A 25,150-nucleotide genomic window follows, 5' to 3' on the forward strand; every position below is an offset into this window, starting at 1 on the left:
TTTTATCCCAACTTTCTCCCAAGTTGCGACCCAAGGTGGCTCACTATATCTATCTATCTATCGATCTATCTATCTATCGATCGATATATAAATACACACATAATAAAACAACACGTTAAAAAACCAATTAAAATAGTAAAAAGTTTTTTAAAATACAACATACAAAATTTAAGACATACAATGTTAATGTAACCCTTCCTCTCACCTGTGGTACTGGGCAGCAGCCCCAGTCACCTGATAGTAGGCGGCAACAGGTTTGGCCATCTGGGCAGGTAGTCTGGGTATCACATGGCACTACCATACCAGAAGAGGCTGCTGCAGATCTTGCATTTGTCTTTGCAAGCCATGGGATACTTCTGCCTTCTTTCATGCAGATGCCCTCTTCCAGGTCACATTGGTAACCATTTGGGCAGCAGTGGATGTGGTCTGTGCAGCACACAGCCTGGAAAAGGCATACACAGAGTGGGCAGTTAAGCTCAGCAGCATGAAACAATCTGGATACAAAGGGCTACCTTTCAATGAAATGTATGTGGGCATCCATCTGCCACAGTAACATCTACTGTGACTGTCAGGCACTCTCCAAAGTCTTTTGGTAAAAATTGAGTGAGGGGTATTTCTTTCCTGTGGCCTTCATCAGCTCCTCAGAGCTTTCTTCACCTCTGGAGACCAGTAGAAAGGAAATCTATGCCATCTCTGATCACACCTCCAAGACATAAGAAACTCCCTTCCTGGCTTTCCTCCTCTCTGTGGGAGGAAGAGCAAATCTGGCCAAGCTTTTAGTGTTTGCAAATACTTTTCTCCCCCACACCTGTGTAGGGAAGGTAGTAGGATGAATCTGGGTTTCTAGCTCTACCCAATCATATTGGAGGCATTGCTGTGTCCTTGTCATTTGGCCCGGAGAGGGTTTTGGGTGTAAATCCTTTACACAGTCCCATACCCTCCCCCTGGTGAAGATCCTTTATTCCCTGCTGAAAGAGATGCTTTTCAGCAGCGTGGGACTGTATGCCATGCAAAACAAGTGTTTTACCACCAAACCTCTGCCAGTTGAAAAAGAGAATATTAAGAGGTGATATGATAGCCATATTTAAATATTTGAAGGGGTGTTATACTGAGGATGGAGCAGGCTTGTTTTCTGCTGCTCCAGAACCCAAAGCAATGGATTCAAACTACAGGGGAAAATATTCCACCTCAACACTCCTGACAGTAAGAGCTGTTCAGTGGTGGAACATGGAGAGTGTGGAGTCTCCTTCTTTGGAGGTTTTTAAACAAAGGCTGGATGGACATCTGTCAGGGGTGTTTTGATTCTATGTTCCTGGCATGGCAGAGGGTTGGACTGGATGGCCCTTGTGGTCTCTTCCAACTCTATGGTTATACAAGTTCCTGGGCACAAGGGATGATAGCCACATCTTCCAACCACAGATGAATGACACCCCCCCATAATGAGGGGTACAACCCTTCTCACCTCTTCAAGGGGGCAGCACCCCCATTCGCCTGAGGCTCTTTTGCAGCAAGTGTTCCCAGTTGGGCAGCTGTACTCTAAATCACACTGAACGTCACGAGCTGCAGAGATATAAAAAGAGCAGGACTGGATCAAACCAAAAGACCCAGAATTCCTCCTCCCAAAGCAGCTAACCAGAGACTTACAACAAGTCCTCAAGTAGAACATGAACACAATACCACCCTCCCGCTTACTGGAGATAATATACAGCTATCATGGTTAGAAGCAATGAGAGTTCCACAGATGCTTTTAATCTCCATTCAAATCAGTCCAAGTTGGTGGCCATGCGTACCTCTTGTGATAGCCAGCACCTCAGAATAATTAATTTAGTGAGACTTCTTCACATCCCTAATATTTAAGCATTTTGCCTTTACTTTTCTATGGATTACATGTGTTTACTCTTGGTTTACAACAAAGAAAATTATCAAAGTATCCAAAGTTTGCAGAAGTATGAAAAGAGAAGATGGGAATTATGGGCATATTCTGTTTCATGCAGAGTCTCAGATCCATAATTTCATTGGTTTCATCTGTCTCCAGTTAGGGATCAGAGCTACTGAATTCCACACAATTTCAAACTAACCAAGGAAATGAAAGACCAGACGCAGCATGGCTGTTGACTGTGCCAACTACTAGTGTTGCAGTATGAAGCTGAAATGATTAAATTAATGAAGTTTGCTCTTAAGGAACACTGCATGAAACAGGGAGCAGAAGTGTGTGTATACACATGTATCCCAGCATCCTGTTAGTGACAATATGCAGTATGCAGCTCTATCTTATGCTCACGTATGTGCTTTTCTGGTCATTTTGGAGGTTGGTATTTTGTTCCTCCACAATGACCAAAGTCCTATCCAGGACATATCATGTTCTGATAGTCCTTTCCCAACCATTCTATTGCTGGTGGAGGGCAGAGAGGCCTGGAGAAGCTTCTGACTGTGTTCTCATAGCCAGACACAGACTGATGACTTCTTCTGCTGAGACCTACAGAAGACCCCAGTGGATCTTGGAGGAAGATGTCCTCAGTCTGCATCCAACTATGGAACATAGCCAGACATATCTCCAAACTCCCTTCCTCTCCAGAAGCTATGGATTGGCCATGGGGTGGGGGTGGGGGAATAAACAAAACGACTTGTTGAGCCCTAAAGTAGGTGACGGGGGGCTGTAGCAGATTTCAGCATGTGGAACCTGTAAGCCAAATGCTTTTTTTTAAGGGGGGGGGGGGGCATTTCTTGGTCATATATGGCTTCCACTGAATAAATTTATTGCATTTTACAACTCTTTCAACAGTAACCAGTGCAATTTTTCTACCATGGAAAAGTAGAGGTGCTTATAAGATTTTAGTACCCTTCTCAGGTACTAAAATAATATGGCTGTTCTAGGCTACTATACACTTGCACCTAGGGGTGGGGGGCAGGAACAGGAAGAAGGATTAACACTATTGGCTCCTCTACCTCAGACCTTGTTACTAGCCCATCAGTATCAAAAAGGGGGCTTTTTTGGCAACCTCATTCTACAGGGTCCCTCTCATCATGTCTCTCTTATCCAGCAGCAAGTTCTCCTCACCTTTTTGGAGGTCCACAGAGAGGCGGGTGATGGGCCATGACCAGCGTGAAGTCATTATACATTTGGAATGTGGCAGGTCACATGTGGTGCCCTGCGGACAACAGTGAAGGTGGTCGCTGCAGCACACAGCCTGAAAAGGAGAAAGATGAAAGGTGATGGGAATTGGAGCCAGTAAGGAGCTGTCTCAACCGAACATGGCAGGTAGGAAGGTGGTCTCAAACAAACCTTATTTATTATATTTGTTAGTCACCCAATAATCTGGATTCTATGGCCAACAAAAAATTGAACTATTTGAGAAAATTAAAATACAGTCCTCATAAAATACAATAATTATAAACACGTACAAATCAAATAGAAAAACCAAAAATCAGAATAGAGTGTAAGCTGATCACAGAGAACTAAAATAACCCACTGGGCAAAATGCATGCATTCTGCCACAAAAGCAGAGGCTGAAAATCCTTCTTCCAGATACAATGGACAACAAATGACATCATCCCCAGCCACAAGGTTAATCTGTTAGAATTTTAATTCATAATAATAAATTAATAAATTGATCTGTTTGATTTAAGCCTATTGAATGTGAAGCCAAGTAGCCATATAGATTTTAGTTAAATTTAACAGAAATTGTAACATGTCTGAGTTGCAATCTTTTAAAAAGATTGTTTTTCCATGCTCTGTCTAAAACTGTTATTTGGTAGAATAGACATGATACTTTTTCAATTTAGCAAGAGCTAAAGGCCATGAAATGATTCACTCCCACATGTCAAAAATAAGAGAACTTCTGAAACCTCTGTGCTCTGCGTAAGCAATAACACTGGCTTCAATAGAGGCCTCTCTTGCATTAAACAGTCTGGATGTTCATTTCAAGGGATAAACCAAGGGCTTTAATTCTCTGCTTCCTTGGCCCCAATGATCAGCAAAAGAGATTCTGTCAGGCTCTTCCCTTAAGCCTAAGGAAAGTAAATGAACAGTGGCATACAGAAAACCAAACCTTGGAATCCTTCCTATGCAGCATGGCCTTGAAAGTTGTACCCCCCCCCCCAAAAAAAAAATGCTTCAATCTTCTACAGGAAATTCCTGTTCCTGGATTGGATGGGTAAGCTTTCCATTGCCTAACCATATCCCTATACTTACATTCTGTAAAGGGCAGCAGCCATACTGGCCGGTTGGAAGAAGGCAACAGGTGGCAACATCAGGACAGCTAGACCGTTTACCTGGACAGATATTTTTTTCAGCCAGACCTGTGCAGTGAGTGGAAATGAATAAGAAACATGTAAAGGAAGTGATGAGAATTGTGGAGTATCTGCAAAGAGTAGCTAACTGAACAGCTGACCACCACTTACAGCCATCCTGTGTGCATTAAATGGAGCCTATCAGGGCTATCTGGAGACATTTTGCTCCATGAGACAGAGTAGAAAATGCCCCCCACCTCCTCACTTCAAGTCAAGGTGCCTGGCTGCCAAAGGTACTCAAGGTATTTTGATATTGGAAATACAAAGTCCAACAAATGCCTTGGCAACAGAAATAACTGAAATAGAAATAGACGGACGGATGGACAGACAGAAGTTATTTGCCCTTTAATCACATCCCAAATCTGCTACATGCAGCTGCCTCACTCTGCCTCTTGTTAGGGCCATCCTTACAGATAACAACTTCAAATTCTGTATCATTCCCACTGAATCATAGAGCTGGAAGGGACCACAAAGACCACCTATAGTCCAACCTCCTGGCATGCACGAATCAAGAATGAAACCATTCTGAATAGACAGCTATTCAACCTCTGCTTAACGTGTTCCGTACTTAACACCAGGGCTTTTTTCTTTGCTGGGAACTTCTTTGAAAGAGCCCACTCCTGGGAGGCTGAGAAGCACCGTTCATGTGCCAGATCACAAGATGTGCCATGAGGACAGCAGTGGATCTTGTCGGAACAACAGGATGCCTAGGAAAAAATGGTAGACTTAGGTATGCCATCTCACCAATCTCTGTGCCTCTACATCAAATAACAAATGTCTCCCTCTCTCTGTGAGCACACTAAATGCAAATTCCGGAGAAACCTATTTGTGTGACCTGCCTTATTTTCATGCTGCTTTTGAAGTTTTGAGTTCATTTCATGGTATATGAGTTTTTTCAATGATATTTTAAATAAATTAGTGTAAGCCGTCTCGACAATGCATTTGAAATTACAAACAGAGCAACAACAACTATAGGTCATATACATCTGTAGCCCTTTACTGCTGCAATACCACACATTTCACAACATGCACGAAACATCTAGTGAATCTCTGAAACATTGTGGAAGTGGTGTCCAAGAAAGATTTCCTGTGGTTGGGAGCTCACATACAAAATCTTTTACATATCAATTGTACGGTTCAGAATTCATATTTTCTTTTGTATATAATTATATCATTTTTGTTCTCAACACATTAGTCTATCAATGGGCAAAAATTCTCAGCCCTTCTACTCTTTTTATCTGTAACCACTATAACCTCCATCATCCAGTTGACTGGGATGATGAAGAACTGACACACCCAGACAATGCTACCTTAGGGTGAAGGTCACAGTTGCCTTACAGGATGTGGCTGGGCTTGCAGGTCTCTTTAAATGTTGTATCAGAACTCTTAGCAGAGAGTTCTTAACACACATCTACCCCCACTGCTCCTGTGCCACTGGGCAACAGGCTTTTTCTTATCCAGGAAGCTCTCCTTTAGGAAAATGAGATTTGGGCCTCCTTGACTGACTCGGTGCTAATGGCAGAGAATGTGAGTTGGCTCATAACATCTCTTTCAAGATATGAACCTATCATAGAATCACAGAATCACAGACCTGGAAAAGACCACAAGAGTCATCCAGTTCAACCCCCTGTCATACAGGAACTCTCAGTCAAAGCATCCCCGACTTATGGCCATCAAGCCTCTGTTTAAAGACCTTCAAGGAAGGAGACTCCAGTACACTCTGAGGGAGTGTGTTCCACTGTCGAACAGCCCTTACTGTCAGGAAGTCCTAATGTTGAGGTGGAATATCTTTTCCTTTTACACAGCGCTAGGGAAGATCTAGCCTTCTACTGTGTACTCTGGATGGCATGTGCTCCACCACCAAAATACTAGTGTGGTGAAGGATGGCAGGTACCCTGAAGAAGGCTTTATTTTTCTTATTATTTCCTGGGAGGACAACAATGGGCGGTTAGGAGATTAAACTGGCTTCCAGAAAGCACTGGAGGCTGCACCCTGTCCAAAAAATTTTGCTTCTCTATGCTCTCAAACATCCTCTAGGAGTGGGACATTTTTGCCACATTTTTGTCTACTTGTGCCATTTTAGCCCTGGAAGAGGCTTCTCTCTCTCTCTCTCTTTCCCTCTGTGTGTGTGTGTGTGTGTGTGTGTGTGTGTGTGTACACAGTCAGCCATCTTTATCCACAGAATCAACCATCCACAGATTGAAAATATTAAAAAATATATACATTTCAAAAAGCAAATCTTGATTTTGCCATTTTAAAAAGGAACACCATTTTCGTATGTCAATATATATTAACTGGACTTGAGCACCCACAGATTTTGATATCCACAGAGTGTCCTAGAACCAAATTTCAGTGAATACCAAGGACACATGGTACAAGAAGTAAGCTGAAGGTAGCTTCTGGGTAATTTTCTAGAGATTCCTAGAGAGAACATATTAATCAAATCCATGAATAATAAAATCTGCAAATGTGGAGGGCCAACTGTAATTTATATCCTGCCAGTCTTCTCGAATGGGACCCAAGCTTGCTTATGACAAATCAAAACAAAAATGTGGCTGAATTCTTATTATATAAAAGTTAATAAAGCAATTGTACAAATAATTTTATTTAAAAGCATAAAGTTAAAACAAATAAAAAACACTAAAAGTATAACTAAAAAGGTAAAAGCACAACACACATTAAAAACACGCTTAGGCCACATGATTTATGTGTACATCCTTTGCACAATCGCTTCCTGTACCTCTGGCATTGGGCAGCAGCCCCAGGATCCGTCAAGCATCTGGCAACACGTGGCATCATCTGGGCACTCATATTCATGGTCTGGGCACTGAACGGCACTGACTGAGGCAGGAAGGGTTACCACTAGAAGTTCAAACAAACAAACAAAAAATGCCCACTGTTAAAATAAGAAATGCTACCAAATATTTTGAAAATTCCTGAACACTCTGGTGATATCACCTTCTCTGCTTGCAGCCTGTGAAATAGGCACCACAATCACATATCTCCCTGGGGGCATTTTTCCATCTAGGGGAAGGGAATTTAAAACTAACACTCTCTTTCAGATCAACAGCACTATAATATGTTGCACACTGCAACATACAGATTGAGTGTCCCTTATCCGAAATCCAACATATTCCAAAATTACTCACACGAGGAGTTGAGAAAGTGACACTTTTGCTTTCCAATGGTTAGATGTTGGGTCACAAACTTTGTTTTATGAACAAAATTTGTTTAAAATATTGCTTATAAAATTACCCTCAGGCTATGTGTATAAGGTGTATACAAAACACAAATGAATTTCATGTTTAGACTTGGTTCCCATCTCCCAAGATATCACATTATATATATGCAAATATTCCAAAATCTCAAAAACTCTGTAATCCAAAACACTTCTGGTTCTAAGCATTTCAGATAAGGGAGACTCAACCTGTATCAAAATAATATACATCTAAAAACATTCTTAATTTTGCTATGGGGGAGAGAAAAAGAGAGAATACACCCAAGCACAAAGGACTGCATAATACTGATCCCTACAAGGAATGCACTGGCTGCCCATTTGCTTCCAGGGCCACCCAGAGACATTTTGCAACTTGAAGCAAACAGTGAGATGCCGCCCCCCCCCAACAATCCATATAAAAAAGGCTACTGTGCTACAGCAGAATCATTCTCCAAAGCCAACCTGAAGACAGCAGACTGGGTTAGAGAGTGCTGGACAGGTTGGATGACACATAGCTCCACTCTCCAAACCCAGGCAGCTACTTCTCAGCACCTTCTGAAGTGATTGCCTCATTTTGGCAAACAGTAGGGCTGGCCCTGAAAGTTCTACATGAGCTAGGTTCACCAGGTTGCCTGATTTAGGCAGTGTCTCTCGTCACATGAAGCAGGAATCTTATTCCTCCTGCCACAAGATCTGCACCCTCTCACATCTTCTTTCTTTGGAAAATACCAGAATCTCCAGGCCAACAAAATTATGCTATCTGGAGATGAGGGGTGGGAAAGTTTAGAGTCCCAAAAAATAACTTTTTCAAGCTTTGGGAAAAAACACCTGCCCTAAGTGGCTGAGCCTGTTTTATCCGATGTTTTACCTAGAGAAGGCTAGTTTTGCCTGATTGGTAGTATTTAAGATCTTTCATTCTGAAGACCTTTTGGGTAAGCTTTTGCTATGGTTTCTAGCCAATCTTACCCAGAAGGGAATTCATTTGGGGTAAACAATAGCATTTTTACTGTGAAGCTTTATATGCGTAATTGTTATCCTCAATTTGCTCTCTTCCATTGTGGTGTCCCAATATACCTTCGCTCTGTACACAAGAGTGTCCATCAGCACTGCAGTGAGAGCCCAGGGGGCAGCAATGGTGTCCGTCAGCACAGGAGATGGCCTGTGAGAGACAAGGCAAGCATCAGATAAATGACACTCAAAAGATTGCACAAAGCTGGGAAATTTGCAGCCCATAAGTTATATGGTGGTGGTCCAGTGTGACTTTTGCAACTCTCACAGATCCTTTAAAAGCTATGGCACAAAAACAAAACAAAAACAAAACAAAACAAAAAACAAAACAAAAACCTCAGAACCAACACACACACAAAAACTGAAAAAATGTTTTGTTTGGAGAAAAAATACTTTCTCAAAATCATTTAAACACCCCTTTGTGGAGCTGTACAATGCTTTGATTGTACAATCTCAAAACAGCCCCCTGTCACAAATTTTCTAAAACAACCCAAAAGGTGACCATGTTATTATGTCATGCATTATCACTTCTGTTCTCCCAAAATGGTGACCACCAGGTTGTACTATGGTGCCAAAAATGTCCAGTCCTCCATGGAGTACCCTGACAGAACAGGTGGTTTAAAAGGTGCTGGTGGGGAGAAATATTTATAGGGGCCTCCACAGACCCTCCCCCACAAAAGAGACAATGCCAGCTTTCCCCAACCTGGCACTCACTGGGTGTGTTAACTACAATTCCCACTATCTTTAGCCAAAATTGCTGTTCAATATATCTGGATGATGCTGGGTTGGGGATTACTGGATTACATATTTGAGAGGCAGGCTGGAAAAGTTGTGTGTGGTGGTGCCACACACTCTTTCAGGAGTGTCTTAAATTCTACAGAGTAATTAGTCCTAGATATGAGCTATATAGGTCAATGTGATGGATGTGAGCTTGTTGAGGTTCTTCAATTGTATGGTAGGCATTTTTTCACATGCTCAGAGGTTCTTTTTCTCATCTACAATGCATGGTCACAGTGTTCTGGTTAAATTGCCACAGCATCTTGTTCCAATTCCATAACAAGAGCCTCTCCCCTTCATTCAGAACTCAGTAAAATTATGATTGTGGAGTGGCTATACTGGTTGAGGAATTCTAGGAGTTATTCCTCCCCCCCCAGTAAGTTTTCTCAGCTCTGTTATTCATTGCCAACAAATCAGGGGTGGGCATAGTGTAGTTTGCAGGCTGAATGGAGCCTCTGGGACCCACTTTTGCAGCCTCTAAAGCCTCCCATAGTCCTCCATAAACCCCCAATTCCTACCATTTTTTAAAATGGCATGACTTGGGGCAATTTCCCCCCAAAACAACACAGAAAGCCCTCCAATGTAATGAAAATAATGAGAACACCCCACCTCACACCCACAAACACCCCTGAACCCCATACTCTCCCCAAATACCTACATTTTCCTCTGCAGTCACTCTCAATTCTGTCACTTTCATTTTACCATTTTGAAGGCAGCTATAGAGGAAAATGGAAGATTTGGGATTGCAGTGCAGCCTATGGGAAGGATTGGGGAAAACTGCCCCTCACATTTTGCCCACCATGCTCTAAGTTTATCAGAAGAAAAATAAAAGGAGGAGGGGACTAGCTCCACTGCCTGGCTATTTCTAGGATCTTTCAAGAGCAGCACAGCCTAGAGAATCCAGAAGGAACAGCTTGTCACATGAAAATAAGCACAAATTACTTACTGACCCAACTGTACTTAAAGCAGGGATTAAAAAAAAAGAAGAACAGGGATCCATTAAAAATATTGGCCACCCTTCACCGCAACTATTCAGACAGAGATCAGCTGAGCAAAGTGGCAGTTTTGGGTATAGGAAACACTTACGATGATGTTTCTCTGATTTTCACAATTGAGAGTGGCTCATTTCAATATTCTGGATATGTGTCATTCTGTCATGTACAGCATCTCAATCCCTATCCAACTTACTGTTATGATCAGAGTGAAAGAAAATATTTTAAAACTGATGCATGTTAGAATATCTATCTAATATTTAGTTCTGACAAACAGCAAAGTGGAACTGGATACAAAGGGAGGAGGCATTCCGAAGAACTTGGCAAGTCACCTTCTATTGACTATTCCAAAGAACCTGACAATGATTAGGCAATCCCAGGAGGCGCCTGTACCTTGTATCATTTCTTCTCACCCATCCCATGGCTCACCTCTTTCCAGGGACAGCAGGCAAAGGCAGCATCCACTGTATGCAAACAGGAATGGTCCGCTGGGCAAATGCTACCATCAGGACACACAGTCCTGGAGAGCTCATTCACACTGTCTGGGGGAAGCATGAGCTGGGAGGCTCCCACAAACTGTGAAACAAAAAAGGGGGGAGAGGAGCATGAGCATAAATGACAACTCTTTTTGCCTTAAGCCCTCTCCCAAAATAGAACTTGATACAGCTTCTTTTTTAGAGTACAAACTCCAGACTCCCCAGCTAGCATGCCTACTGAAATTCTGGGATTTGTAATCCAAACTGATAAAAGTTCCAAGATCCAAACAAACTTTAAGACCTCAACACCTCTCATATAGTGGATGACAACCACAACAGCTGACGTAAGATATACTACTTTAATAAAAATCATTGATTTGTATCATCTCTGCTAGGGAGTCTGCTTCCACTGTGACATTCTACTGTGACCTGGTATGTCCACCTGCTCTACATCACAACAGGTCCACAAAATAGTAATCTTTGGTGAGTGCTCTCAGTTCTGAAATTATTTTCCACAAAAAACTCAAAGTGGGGTGGAGGATCTTCAAAACATTGTGCAAATGGAAATGTAATTTCATTTTTTGCTTACTAAAGGTAGAGTAAGTTGCAAGAATGTGTAAGTTAAGAAAAAACATACTAAGAGTTCTGGTATTTTGTTCCAGGACCCTCTGTGGATACCATAATCTGTGATGCTGAAGTCCCATTATATACAATAGTATAGTGAAATAGTGTCTTATATAAAATAGCAAAATCAACATTCGCTTATTGGAACTTGTATCTTTTTGAAATATTTTCAAGCTGTGTATAGTTGAATCCGTGAATAAGGAATCTGTGGATGTGGCAGGCCAGCTATAAATTGTTTTAATTGTTAAATGCTACATATCTTATCGTTGTACTTTAATTGTATATATATATACTGGGTTGTAATCCTGCCTCGATCCACCTGGGAGAGGCAGGAAAAATTAATAAATTTTATTATTATTATTATTATTAGTATTAAATGTAATATTTTAGAAAATAATGTTTTCTAAAATAAATCTTTTTTCTTTTAAAGTGCATTTATTAGAAGGAAAGAGCAGCTGTTATCTTTTCAGGAATTGAATATTTATTTATAGTGTCTGTAAGAAATGCTTAAACCAGAAGACATGCCATCCAGTAAAAGTGCCTACCTGAAATTTGTCACAGCAGGCATATCCACTCTCTCCTGGGCGCTGACAACAAATGGAGGATCCTTCACACTGGCTTCCATCTGGGCACCGAAGAGAAAACACCGTCCCACCTAACACTAGACACACTATCAATGGTCCCCACATCTTGGATGTAAACCTGGAATGAGAAGGATCCAAAAAGGACAAGACATAGCAGTCAGTTACAAGTGAAGTTTACTCTGCTGTCCTGTGAAATGCCTGCGATTCAAGGTGGAGTGATACCAAAAGGCATCCATCAAGTGATGCAATGCAGCAACAGGAGCATTATGTATCTGAGCTGGGTGATCAGTTGGGTGAACAGACTCTGAAAGCCTCATGGGAAGTCCCAAAATCAGTAAAAGAGCACCATGTGGGGGAAGTCTCAAAGAGGGAAATTCCTCTGTGACAGCTGCCTTGGTCCAAAATGGAGGCAGCAGCTGTGCAGGAGAAAGTGCCCAGGTTGCATGTGGCCTTCCCTGCCAGGATTGGAATAACTTGACTTCTGAAATGCCTACTATCATTTATGTAACTGAGTTATTATACATTTAGATTGCCCAAAGTTCCCGAGGCAGTTTAAAAGCACATGCACGCATACATATATACATACAATAAATTAGAACCAGATAAAAGTAAATATTTAACAGTTACATTTGTGGAAGGCTAAAAAAACAAGACTGCTTCCAGGGCTGGTATCACAAATGTTCCAGAACCCCTATCCAACCTCTCTCAGAGCTTGGAAAAGTTATTTATTTGATGTACAACTCCCAGAGTCCCCCAGCCAACCAAGCAATGCTAACAGAGGAATTCTAGTAGCTGTCATCCAAAAAGTAACTTTTCTAAACACTACTATTTCCTTTTCACTCTCTTTCTCATGGATTTGTAAAAAGAAAGAGACTGATATGTCTCTCTTTCGGTTCCTTGAAAGACACATTGTTTGAACTTGTCTTTAGAGTTTTACCTTTTTGAAACAATTGGAGCCCTTGTTAGGCTGAAAGCTGGCCAAGAAATAAACTATGAAGTAATATAGCACCCATGCAAGATTAGGGCAGACCTTCTGAAAACCCACACTTTGTTCTTGTGAGAGTGCAATTTGGCTCAACCCGTGCAGAAGCATTTGCTCTGTGATTATCTTTTCTGAATTATGAGGTTCAACTTTGTTCCAAGTTTCTTATTTTAATCAGTGAGCTGAATGTGTACCATCAATAAGGAATGTGAGTTTATATGCTTTTAAAACTGCAAATAACCTCTGTGTTATATAAAATATCTCCATGATTGGGAAAGTATCCTCTCTGAGACCCACAAGAATTATCTACAAGCAAATACACTCTTGAAAAGTTTGACCCTGAAATAATTTACAAGTTAAGCAAGTTAAGAGTGTGTTCCTCAAATTTAGCTTTGGTCACCATACGCTCAGATTTGCAGGAGAGTATCTTGCACACTCCAACATTAATTCTGAATCAACATTTTGGTTTTAAATGAGATAGTATCAAATATGCCAGGGCTGCAACAATAATTCCCAATTTACTTATAAATGAACAAGGATCTGTGGGTATCCATGCCACAATAAATGTTGGACCACCTCAAATGAAAGACCCACACTATCATAAAATTAACCTCTACACAATACCATAGTGCCATGTCCAGCTCAGTGTTCCATTTCTTAACAAAACATTGCTTTTGCCAGTAAGGGCCAGTGTCTGCAGAAATGAGTGAGAAAGATTGGGGTGACCATAAACCATACACCAAGGATGGAAAACGTGTGACTCTTCTCACATTGTTGAATTACAGCTCCCATGATTCATCACCACTGGCTATGGTAGCAAGAGCTAATGGGAACTGCAGTCTATCAATAACTGGAAGGCCACATGGTCCACATCTCTATCATACACTACCAGGATCAAGGGAATGTCACCCTCAAGAGGCTCACACACTAAAATCACCTCAATAGTTTGTTTTCTCCACTCAAGATACTGTCAGATACAGTACCCTCCAGGCCAATGAAAGCTAATACAGCTGTCCCTCCGTTTTCGTGGGGTATCCATTCACACATATTCAAGCCCCATTGGTTTGAATGGTCGCGCATGAGACATGCGCCATTTTAACCCTCCCCACTTGCCGGTCCATGAAGCACCAAGACTGTGGACTCGAAGTTTACAAAAATGGAGGACTGTATATGAAAAATGTTAACAAGTAAGGATGGGATGCAAAACCCTTGTTTACACACATACAATGGAAGACAACACTGTATTACAAGAGTCTTGGTTCTGTCCTCGCAAGATTTGAAGTAGCCCAAAGCTTGCTGTGGAGTTCATACTTGCAGTTCCTCATCTGATTTCTACATACATTGGCTTTCAGAGGAGTTTACTAAAATTCCGTTTTGGACCACAGCTCCCAGAACTCCCCAGGCAGTATCACAAATTACTATGACAAATGAGGATTCTGGAAAATGTAGTCCCAAACAATGCTTCCAATTTCTGCTGTTATCAGAATGGCAATAGCTTAAACACAAACCTAACATTGGGATAGATGCAATGCTGGGATACCTCACAGAAGACATTGTGTTGGAGGTGCAGGTATATATTTTGTCGTATCCTAAAGCTTAGTTTGGTGTTTCTTATTTGAGTCATCTGGGATCAACAGGTACTTAACACTCCAGAAAAAATCATTCTGACTGTAGAACATTCTTGTGAATCTTGAAGAGGACCATCTGACCATCATGGAGAAACATGAGTTATTTTGGGACACAGGAACATGTAAACATGAATTTCTTATTGGGACTATTCATTCACCCCTGTTTCAGACTTCCATGGGGATAAATAACTGGGAACCAGCAACCACTTCCAGTTACATTTCCATGATGCTTCTCTTCTCTGCCCACAAAAATGGCCATCTGACAAGGAAACATTCCCTAGCACTGCAGCTTCTGGAGAACGTGTGTGTACGTGTGGCCACTAGACACTTTCCAGCAAACAAGCGGCTCCATACCCAGCCCTGGGTAAAAAAAAGTGAAAAAGCTCCGTTTCCCTTCTCCAGCAAGAAAAAATACAAGGCTTTTCAGAAGCAGAGCTGTTGGAATGGAAGAGGAACTAAAAACTGAAACAGAACGCAAAGCAGAACAGAGTATAAAAACCCTCTGAGTATTTTGCATCCTCTTTCCCCATTACCACCCCTCCACACTCCAGTGGCTTCACATGAAATGAAACTTTTTGAGAGAAAAAGAAAGTCAGAGGAAACAGACAGCACAGACCACTTCATTTGAGTGGGAATGAATTTCTAGGTGGTCATCCAAATCACTCTGCTGCTATAAGATAAGATGCCCTGTCTGCCCTGGTGACATGTACTCCCATAAGCATACATGAGTGTATGTTCTTTTATGAAAGTTGCAGGAGGAGATTCTCAATACCTCATTACTAAACACTCCTCTCCAGTAAGGCAGCTTTCAAATCTCTGAAGGCAGCTTTAAAGCACACACTACCACTACTTAGGGTGTCAAGAGTTGCATAGGCAAGTTGCCTGTCAAAATGTTGGGAATTAGGTGGGATGGGCTATATAGTAGAAATGGCACTGGTAAGTCATGGAAATCTCAGTCACTGGTAATGAGATAATACTGGAAGGGAGGCAAGCATGAGCAAGCCAATTCAAGGTTGTTTCTGTGACAAGGTTTGTTTCTGTAACAACAAAGGAGGTGGTGGTATGGGAAAGAGAAGAGATTTATTAGTTATATCAAATAAGAATTAAGCCTGCCTCAACTTTGAAGCTGGTCAGTTCTGACAATGCACATCATTGGATAGGATCTATAGTTTCTTTAAAATTGCCTGATTTTAAACTACTGAAGCCTGGATTTCTGAACTACATATCCTCCTTGGCTTGTCACTGGGGTAGGAATGGGGTCAGGAGGCAGCCAAGCAACGTCTCACTGCAGTCAGGAGAAGAGATTGCCCTCCCAGCCCTCTGGCTGAAAATCTGGGAGGACTAAGTCAACTCTCTCAGCAGACTGCTGAATGGACATCTCCCACCCTTCTCCAGACAGTAAATTACTGTAGCACCCTACTCTGGTGCTTGAAATTTTGAGGGGGGAAGGATGAAGAAGTGTACAGGAAAAACACTATGCTGCACTCATACACTGTAGGATCCCACCCATTATCTCCAAATTTTCTTGATTCATCGGCTTTCCTTGGTATATGTCACATGTCAAAGTGATGAAACCAAGACTTAAAAACAAGGTATGCTACAGCTGTGCGTACTCTACAATTGCCTCATTTAAAAGTTAAGACACTGCTCTTGTGCTTTTGGGTGGTGTCTTTCCATGGTAAACATAAGGAACTACTTGTTTTTCAGAGCAGTGCTTTTTGGACTTTACTTCTCCAAATGTCTTAGGAGCTGTACAGACGAAGGGGGGGGGGGGAGGCCTGTAGCCATCCCTTTTAGTGCCAGATCGGGGCTGTGGCAATTACACGCTGCAGCTCCACTCTCACCTTTTCTCAGCATAAAAAGGAGCGGTAAAAAGCAGCACATTTGTGTCCTGGAAAGTGCACCATAGCCACTGGCATGTGGCTTTTCTGCACTCCTTTGGCACTGTGTCATGTAGATGCAGAGCCAGAGAAGTGCCATGATGCTGTGCGCCATGTGATGTGGCGCATGGCGTCATGCTGATCTAGGGTTGGAGTTGGGGCGTGCATCATATGGATGCGACTCCGCCCCCAGGCTGGCCTTAACGGCAGGTCTGTCAAGGTTCTTAGTATTTCACCCTTCAGAATCCCTGGTGTTTGGCCCTCAGAACTGAAATCCAAAAACCTAGAGAATCAAATACTGAAAATCACTGTTGCAGAGAACATACTTTTCCAATTACAGTGATGTACCTTTCCAAATCTCTTAACTTCAAGAGAGATTTAAAATTATCTGCCAGAGAACTGTAGTGCCTCCCCAAACTACATATCCCAGAATTCTACAGAATGAAGCCCCAGCATTTCAAGTGTGTGATGTGAAAGGACCCACAATCTGATATTTTTGCAAAAGAAACAGGATTTCTTCAGATTGTTCCACAAAGCAAGAAGAATAAGGAATGCCCCACCTATTTTTTTTAAATTCAGTTTTAGAAAAATAAATCACATGCAGCTTCACATAGGGAAGTTAAAACTTGAGAGTGTGCACACACATATTTGCTGACAACACAGAAACATTTGCATGTAAAAGGCTGAATCTGGCTTCCTGTATCTTATTTGTACTCCTTGGTTCTCAGTTAAAAGTGCTCAGGAACCCTGAGCAAGTAGTGACCCTTGGTTTTAAATGAATGCTAGTGTAGCACCCGAACACCACTCTGGATCACCACTAAAACAAATAAGTCTGTAAGAAGGTCATACAAACTGCTTCCACCATTGCTGCTCCCCCACTCCATGTATTAAATCCAAATTCAAATTAGAAAAAAAGGGATAGGCTACTGGGGTCCAGACCACCCACTGCATTGAAGAAACTGGGGAAAGGTGAAGAGAAGAAATTCAAAAAGAAAAGAAGGGAGGTCAGACTCGTCTCAGGAAGATGTCTTGTTGTGCTGACTTTGCATTTGCACAACCAGAGGCTCATCAACTTCAAGCAGAAAATCAAAGGAGTCAGCACCAACCAGCATGGTTACACCATCACCTGGGTAGAACTGGAAACATGAGCTTATTGGCATTATTGCCAAATTGCTGACTGGTATCCACTGTGAACATCTATGCTCACCCTTTGCATCTCCAGTAAGAAGGTTCAGCCATTCTGTCTGGCAAAGCCAGACAGTTTGTCTGGCCCCCTGAGTGGCTGCTAGTCCTAAGAACTCCTTGCAAAAGGAAAGCTGGGACAGTACCCTCCCAACTATCCTTCTGGTGGTGGACAAAACTCCCATTCAGGTCAGCTTTTAGTAAATGACTTGCTGTTGAAGAAAGCACTTTTAACCAAGGGAGCATTGTACCCTTTTTTCAGTGGCATCACTATAGGAGTACTGGGGTTGTGGCCCACACCAGGTGACAACTCAGAAGAGGGGTGACACTCGGTAGGGCAATCCTGCTGTTGAGAAGGAGTGAGTGTGCCCTTCCCAGCTTTGCCATGGTGGTAGCCTCCTCTTGAAGGGATAGCCGCTGCCACGGAAAAAGAGAATGGCGAGTGTGCCTTTTTGGCTGCCCCTAAACTGGGGCCAGCATGAGCCAGCCATAAAACTGTAGAAATAAAAATTGTTTTTTTTTAAAGGTGTCTAGCCTGGAAAGAAGCTGGAGATGAAACTGTGACAGATGAGCAATGCGCAAGTGACTGCAAAGTGCAGCAGTTAAGAGATAGAAAAGTCAAGAGGCCTCCGGTGAAGTGTGTGTGCGCCCTGTCTTATGGCAACCCATTGGACTTCATAGGATTTTCTTTGGTATGAATACACAGACATTATTTTTGCAGTTAATTCTTCTGAAATATAGGCTACAGAATCTGGTATTCCTTTAGAGCCTCCCATTCAAGTACCAGCCAGGGCTGACCAAGATCAGACAGGATCTGGTGCCTTTAGGGTAAATAGGCTCTCTTGTAAAGGTAGGATTCCAGAAGCCAAGGAGTCCTATTTATTCTTCTGTCCTTGACACTTCCTGGTTCCATTCTTTTCCTTAAAGCTTTTGTCACTGAGTCTTCTTTGAGGAAAACTGAACCATAAAAGTAGGGAGGGGAAGGGCAACCTCTCATTATAGTTCTGATAAACCTTCCCCCAATCACAAACAGTTTCAGTGAACACAGAACTCTCCCTTGAAGAAGGTATTTTAATTGGGGCGTGTTCTATATTGTGTTGTGTTATGTGCCTTCAAGTCCGTTTCTGGAGGCAAACCTATCATATGATTTTCTTGGCAAGATTTGTTCAGAGGACGTTCAACGTTGCGTTCCCTTGAGGCTGAGAGAATGGGACTTGCCCAAGGTCACCCAGTGGGTTTCGTGACTGATCAGTCATAGTCCAATGATCAAACCACTATGCTACTCTTGCTCTCTCTATATTACATACATGCCTGTGTGTCTATAATTAAACCAGCCTTTTAAAAAGTGTTTTAAATTAATGGTTTAAATATTGCTATTCAGTTCTTTAAAAACATTTGTACTATCCACTGTTTTAACTGTATTGTAGCTCATAATGCAAGCTACCTTGGATCCCATCTTGGAAGAAAAGTGGGATATAAACTAAATAAACAAACAGAGTAGAGAAGACAAATATCTGGCCGTGAATGTGTGCCTCATCAGAAAAAGCTAGCTATCAGTCAGGATTCTAGAGTACAAATTCACTACCTAAGCAAAATACCAAGCCATAGAAGAAGGGTGGGAAAAATAGTTTGCTTCCAGGAGCTGGACTTTCTTCTCTTCCCTATCATCCACGGGACTAAACCAGTGGGTCACCTGACATAAAGATAAGGGATGCAAGGTACAAAGAATCGAGGGAGAGGAAGAAATCCCTAAGTCCAAAAATGCAGCCAGGTATTCTGGACTCTTCTCTGTTCTATTTCTTCCTTTCCCTCCTAATATTTTTTACCATTAAATAGCCTGTTGAAAAGTTCTAGACAGTAAAAATATTTATCAGCTAATAAACAAAAACCATTTCACACATTTTTGCAGCATTTGGGTCGGTTCCAATAAAGCAGGCGTGGCCAGCTTGTGGCCCTAAAGATAATGCTAGAGTGCAGCTCCCAACAGCCTTCTCCACTGTCTGGAGCTAATAAGAGCTGCACAGCTCAACATATGCAAGACCACACTTCTCTGCTCCTGTTATTAAGGTTTTGCACAACTATGGGTTACGCGCTTGAAGCATAATATATGAAGCAGTCGCTTCTTCCTCTTGCATGATTTAATCCACACATATTCAAAGAAATATTCGGTATGTAACACCTATTAGGGCATGTGTCCCTGGAATGAAATAGCCAAGTTAGTTCACAGCTTGTCCCATTCTGCCTCCCTTCCTCCTCCTTCGCCGCCTGATGAATCCCACGAAGTCACGAGTTTGCCCTATGATAAGCCAAAGCCTGTAGAAGACCAATTATGTCAGGGGGGAAAAAGAGAAATTGGTAGGTTCTTTAAGCAAAATGGCCTGCATGTGAAAAACGGACAAAGAGACACAATCAGAGACCTGAAGTGGTGTGAGTGTTGGATTATGACTCAAGAGACCAGGGTTCGATTCACAGCTTGGCCATGAAACCCACTGGGTGACCTTGGTCACATGCTCTCAGCCTCAGGGGAAGTCAAAGGCAAAACTCCTCTGAACAAATCGTGCCAAGAAAACCCCATGATAGATCCAGTTTGAGACCACTTTAACTGCCGTGGCTCAAAGCTAGGGAATTCTGGGGATTGTAGTTTTGTGAGACATTTAGCCTTCTCTGTCAGAGAACTCTGGTGCCACAATAAACTGCAATTCCCAGGATTCTCTAACACTGAGCCGCAACAGTTAAAGTGGTCTCAAACTGGATTGTTTCTGCAGTGTGTTGTGGACCTTAGGGTCACCATACGTCAGAAACAACTCAAATATATACAACACACACATGGACAGAGACAGATACAATTAATGCAGAATGTTTTGAAAAAGGAGGCTACACTGAAAACACTGGATAGCATCCAAAGGTAAATCAGGTACACACAGGTATAAGAAACAATACATAACTCACAAGTAATCCAGACCAGCAAGCCACTTAGATAGCATGGAGAAAAAGGGAAGGGGAACAGATTTTTAGCTCTGAGGGGCAATGTATGAGTACAGAAGGGACAGTCTTGGTGTAACTCTCTTGTGCAATTTGAGGAAGTCACAGAAAGCAGCTGAAATCATGTAAAAAATTTTGCCTAACGCAGAACCATTCAACAGCCTGATAGGAAAATTACTCTGCACATAACAGTACGGTCGCTTAGTTGTTGTTCTGTGCTTTCAAGTTGTTTCCGACTTATGGCAATCCTAAGGCAAACCTATCATGGGGTTTTCTTGGCAAGGTTTATTCAGAGGAGGTTTCCCATTGCCTTCCCCCTGAGGCTGAAACTTGTCACCCTAATTGTTTTAACCAGCATAGCTTAGTGACTTGAGTGTTGGTTTGTGGCTCTGAAGACCAGGATTCAGTTCCTTGCTCAGCCATGGAAATCAGTTGGAGGGCCTTGGCCAAGTCACACTCTCTCAGCCTCAGAGGACAGCAATGGCAAACTTTCTGTAGAGGAAATATACACTTCCCAGAGTTCTAGAACATGGAGCCATGTAGGTTTGCCTTGGAGTGGCCATAAATCGACTTGAAGGCACACAACCACAACTCCAGCTGCTTTATCTCTGTCCAACTTCCAGGTAATCCCAGGTTGGAGGCAGAATACTAAACTAGAGTAAGATGACTAGGGTCCAAAACACACTGCAGAAATAATCCAGTTTGAGACTGCTTTAACTGCCCTGGCTCAATGCTAGGAGGTTGCAGTTTATTGTGGCACCATAGCTCTCTAATAGAGAAGGCTAAATGTCTCGCAAAACTACATTTCCCAGAATTCCCTAGCACTGGACCAGGGCAGGCAAAGCAGTCTTAAACTGGATTATTTCTGCAATGTGTTTTGGACCTAGATGTCCTGACCTCAGAGGAGGACAAGGCTCCTCAAAATGGAGGATGTTTCAAGAAAAAGGTAGAGCAAGACAGAAGCTAAAAACACCGGTGTAAACACAAATGCACTTTGTGTGGTTTGTTTGCAGCTGTATTCCATGTGGGATGTTGTGTTTGGCGCCTCCAAGTCATTTCTGATTTACGGTGAAATTATCACAGGGTTTTCTCGGCAAGGTTTCTTCAGAGAGGGTTTGCCATTGCCGTCCCAAGGCTGAGAGAGTGTGACTTGACCAGTGGGTTTCCATGGCTGAGGTGGGATTCGAACCCTGGTCCCAAGGGTCCTAGTCAAACACAAACCACCACACCCCAAGCCATATTTCCCTCTTTCAAAGCAAGGCCCATACATGGATGCAGGCTGCATCCACACTGGGGAAATAATCCAGATTGAGACCACCTGAACTGCCGTTTTTTATTTTAATTTTTATTATATTTTATTCTAAAAACAATATTATTTTTATTATATTATTTCATTATATATATATATATATATATAATGATTTTATATTATAATTGGTATATGTATATGTATATATATATATATAGTAATTTATAATATGTTTCTAGTACATATATTATAAAATATAATTTTATATTATTATTTATACTACATTTATTTATTATAAAATAAAATATTGTTTATATATATATATGTATATATATATATATTTAATTTTTAAGAAAACAAACTACACTTCCCAGAATTCCAGAGCATGGAATCATGGCAATGGAAGTGGTCTCAAACCGGTTTCTTTGCCTAGTGCGGATGCAGCACCTGGCAGAACTTACCCCCTTCAGCAGCTGCTTCCTTCTCAGCCAGGCAAGCAAAGCCCTGAACAGCATCGCTGGGTTTAAAGTACTCTCCTTACCGCAACCTGATTGGCCGCTTCCTCCAAAAGGGGCGTGGCGTGGGCGTGGAAAAGGGTTCCCTTTTGTAACTCATTGGTCGGTTTGTTCCGCGGGCCTCCCTAGGCCACGCCCACCACAGTCGGCCTCGGCGGCGGTCATATGACTGCTCGCTCTTGCTCAATGTGTTCGAAGGCGCGCGTGACCCGGCCCAGGTCGAAGGTGCTTCGCGGCACGTGACCCGTGCGCGTGACGCCTCTCGACCCGGAAGTAGTTCTTTTTTCTTGGGCTTCGACCCGGAAGTGGTACTAAATAACTAAATAAATATATGTGTTTTTGAAAGTGTGTAAATTGATATTTTGTTCAAATGGGGTTGTTGTTGTGTGGTTATTCCCCCCCCCCAATTCAATTTCTCAGACTCTTCTTCAGTCAGTCACTCAATAGCCAGTTGTGGCTCCAAAATTAGAAAAGCAACATTCCAAGCTTTAGCAAGTTTTGGCTGCATCTGCACTGGAGAAATAATCCAGTTTGACACCGCTTTAACCGCCATGGTTCAATGCTATGGAATCCTGGGATTTGTCATTTGTTGTGGCACCAGGCCTCTCTGATGTCTCACAAAGCTACAAATCCCAGAATTTGATAGCATTGGGGCCAAGGCAGTTAAAATGGTCTCAAACTGGGTTATATCTGCAGTGCGGATTAGACTCTAGTTTTGTTGCTTTGTGAGACATTTAGCCTCTGTCAGAGAGCTCTGGTGCCATAACAAACTACAAATCCCAGAATTCCATAGCACTGAGTCAAGGCAGTTAAAGCGGTGTCAAACTGGATTATTTCTGCAGTGTGTATGCAGCCCTACACTGCTGTTAATGCACTTTGACACCGCTTAATTGCCATGGCTCAAAGCTGCTTTTTTTTTAATACTTATTGTATGGCGCTTCGTCTGCTTTCAGTATTGGCATATGGTCAATATGTTATATTTGACCCATTACTTTACTTAGAATGTTTTTGCACTTCTAGTTATTTTGTAATTCTAGTTCTATGATTCCACTTGAACTTCCTTGGCAACATTCCATGGAATCCCACGGCTGCATCTGCACTGCAGAAATAATGTAGTTTGATACCACTTTAATGGCCATGGCTCAGTGCTATGGAATTATGGATTTGTAGTTCTGGAAGACATTTCACCTTCTCCGTCAGAAATCTCTGGGGCCACAACTAACTACAAATCCCAGGATTCCATACCACTGAGCCAGTGCAGTTAAAGTGGTGTCAAACTGTGTTAATTCTGCAGTATGGCAGCATCCCCAGTCTCCCCAGTTTTGGATGCTGGAGTACTTTCTTTGAAAATGGAGAGTGATCAAAAATCAAATAACACCTTTGAGTGGATGAACGCAAAAACAAATGTTATCCTTGTTTGGGAACAGCTGATGGGGAAAGCAGAAATCAGCAGTAGCAGCCAACATGGCTCCACCATTTGGCCAGATTTTTTGGATTTCCCTGATTCTTCCCTGCCCCAGTTTTTTTAAGCTTGTGAAGAAATATTTGCCTTCCTTGCAATCTCAATTTAAAGCTACTCCTCAAACATCTAGGATTAAGTTAGTTGCCAAATTACTTGATAAGGGTTTTCATTTATCGTGCCTCTATTTGTTTAGTTTTAGTAGGTGTGTGTGTGAGAGAGAGAGAGAGAGAGAGAGAGAGAGAGAGAGAGAAACGTATAGTAACCTTTTCTCACCAAAGACTGCAAAACAACAGTAACAATGGAAACTGGAAAAATTATTTTCTTGGATTGCAACATCTGGACTTTGACAGCCAACATGGTCAACGTAGTCCTAAAAGATAATGTTTCTTAGCTTTGCCAAGAAGATGGAGTGTTTTGAAAGTCAAAAGACAGCTGGTATTGAAAAGAAAGCAGCTGGTATTGAAACTTTTTATTTATTATTACAAATACAATTATGATTTATTTGCAAAACTGGGTTATCAAAACTTTTTTATGCTGAATCTATAGGAATGTTGTGTTATTTTTTTCACAACTTGCTTTGACATTTCTATGTTTTAATATGCGATGGAATGAAATCCTGCAAAGAGTGCAAAGGGGATTAAAGTTTTCTAATAGACTTTCAAAACACATTAATTCAATGACATGAAACACAAATGCCCATTCAAAAGCATTAGAAGAAATTGCCATGGAACATCAGCATCTGAACTTAAAGTTTTTATCGTGTTTTTCAAACTGAGCACTCAAAAATACATTATAAACAGATAACAATATTGAAAAAAGGTTTATCATCTAATCCAGGGTTCTGTTCAGTGCAGGGTTTGTAATGCTGGAGGCAATTGCAGTTTCCCTTTCAAGGAGTTTATGTACCTTCAGCAAAGAAGAATTCGCCTCCTCCTAAGCCACTGCCTGTTAAGATGGCTGGAGTTTAGTTGTCATAACACCTCACTATTGCTGGCAAGGCCAAAATCTGATGGGAGCTGTAAGCCAAAAACATTAGGAAGACCACAACTGCCACCTTTGGTTTAACAGATTCTGCTCTTAGAATGGTTCCCCTGATACTTATCTTAAATCTCTTTCCTTGACATTTCCAGTCACTAGTTCTAGTTCCATTCTCAAAAGCAACAGAGGACATGTCTGTTCCATCTTGTTCTGCAACAGTCATTCGTATGTTTGAAGACCTCTATCATACCTTTCATTAAATTTTCCAGGCCAAACATATCCATTATTTAAACTGAGGAACAAGGATATCAAGCATTGTGGTTC

General features: G+C 41.8%; 1 protein-coding gene across 2 annotated transcripts in view; it reads right to left on the reverse strand.

Annotated features, from left to right (window-relative positions):
• The window catches only part of LOC149309256 (progranulin-like), a 30,965-nt gene extending 8,557 nt beyond the window's left edge, over nucleotides 1-22,408 (reverse strand). Inside the window, exons 1-11 of one of the 2 annotated variants that reach the window (XM_089532047.1) lie at nucleotides 22,333-22,356; nucleotides 19,820-19,953; nucleotides 11,930-12,086; nucleotides 10,714-10,860; nucleotides 8,582-8,666; nucleotides 7,031-7,152; nucleotides 4,859-4,997; nucleotides 4,193-4,299; nucleotides 3,059-3,188; nucleotides 1,463-1,560; nucleotides 206-442 (exon numbers count right to left, since the gene is read on the reverse strand). In XM_089532047.1, the coding sequence (XP_089388173.1) occupies nucleotides 206-442; nucleotides 1,463-1,560; nucleotides 3,059-3,188; nucleotides 4,193-4,299; nucleotides 4,859-4,997; nucleotides 7,031-7,152; nucleotides 8,582-8,666; nucleotides 10,714-10,860; nucleotides 11,930-12,073 (1,209 nt within the window). In that variant the 5' untranslated portion in view covers nucleotides 12,074-12,086; nucleotides 19,820-19,953; nucleotides 22,333-22,356. Of the gene's footprint in view, nucleotides 1-205; nucleotides 443-1,462; nucleotides 1,561-3,058; nucleotides 3,189-4,192; nucleotides 4,300-4,858; nucleotides 4,998-7,030; nucleotides 7,153-8,581; nucleotides 8,667-10,713; nucleotides 10,861-11,929; nucleotides 12,087-19,819; nucleotides 19,954-22,332 lie in introns of both variants that reach the window. The other variant, XM_089532046.1, reaches the window with a different exon arrangement.
• Between the last annotated feature and the right edge of the window lie 2,742 nt (nucleotides 22,409-25,150).

This window comes from Sceloporus occidentalis, unplaced genomic scaffold (assembly GCF_023333645.1).
Source record: "Sceloporus occidentalis isolate IW3139 unplaced genomic scaffold, rSceOcc1.0.p SCAF_7, whole genome shotgun sequence".
Lineage (NCBI taxonomy): Eukaryota > Metazoa > Chordata > Lepidosauria > Squamata > Phrynosomatidae > Sceloporus > Sceloporus occidentalis.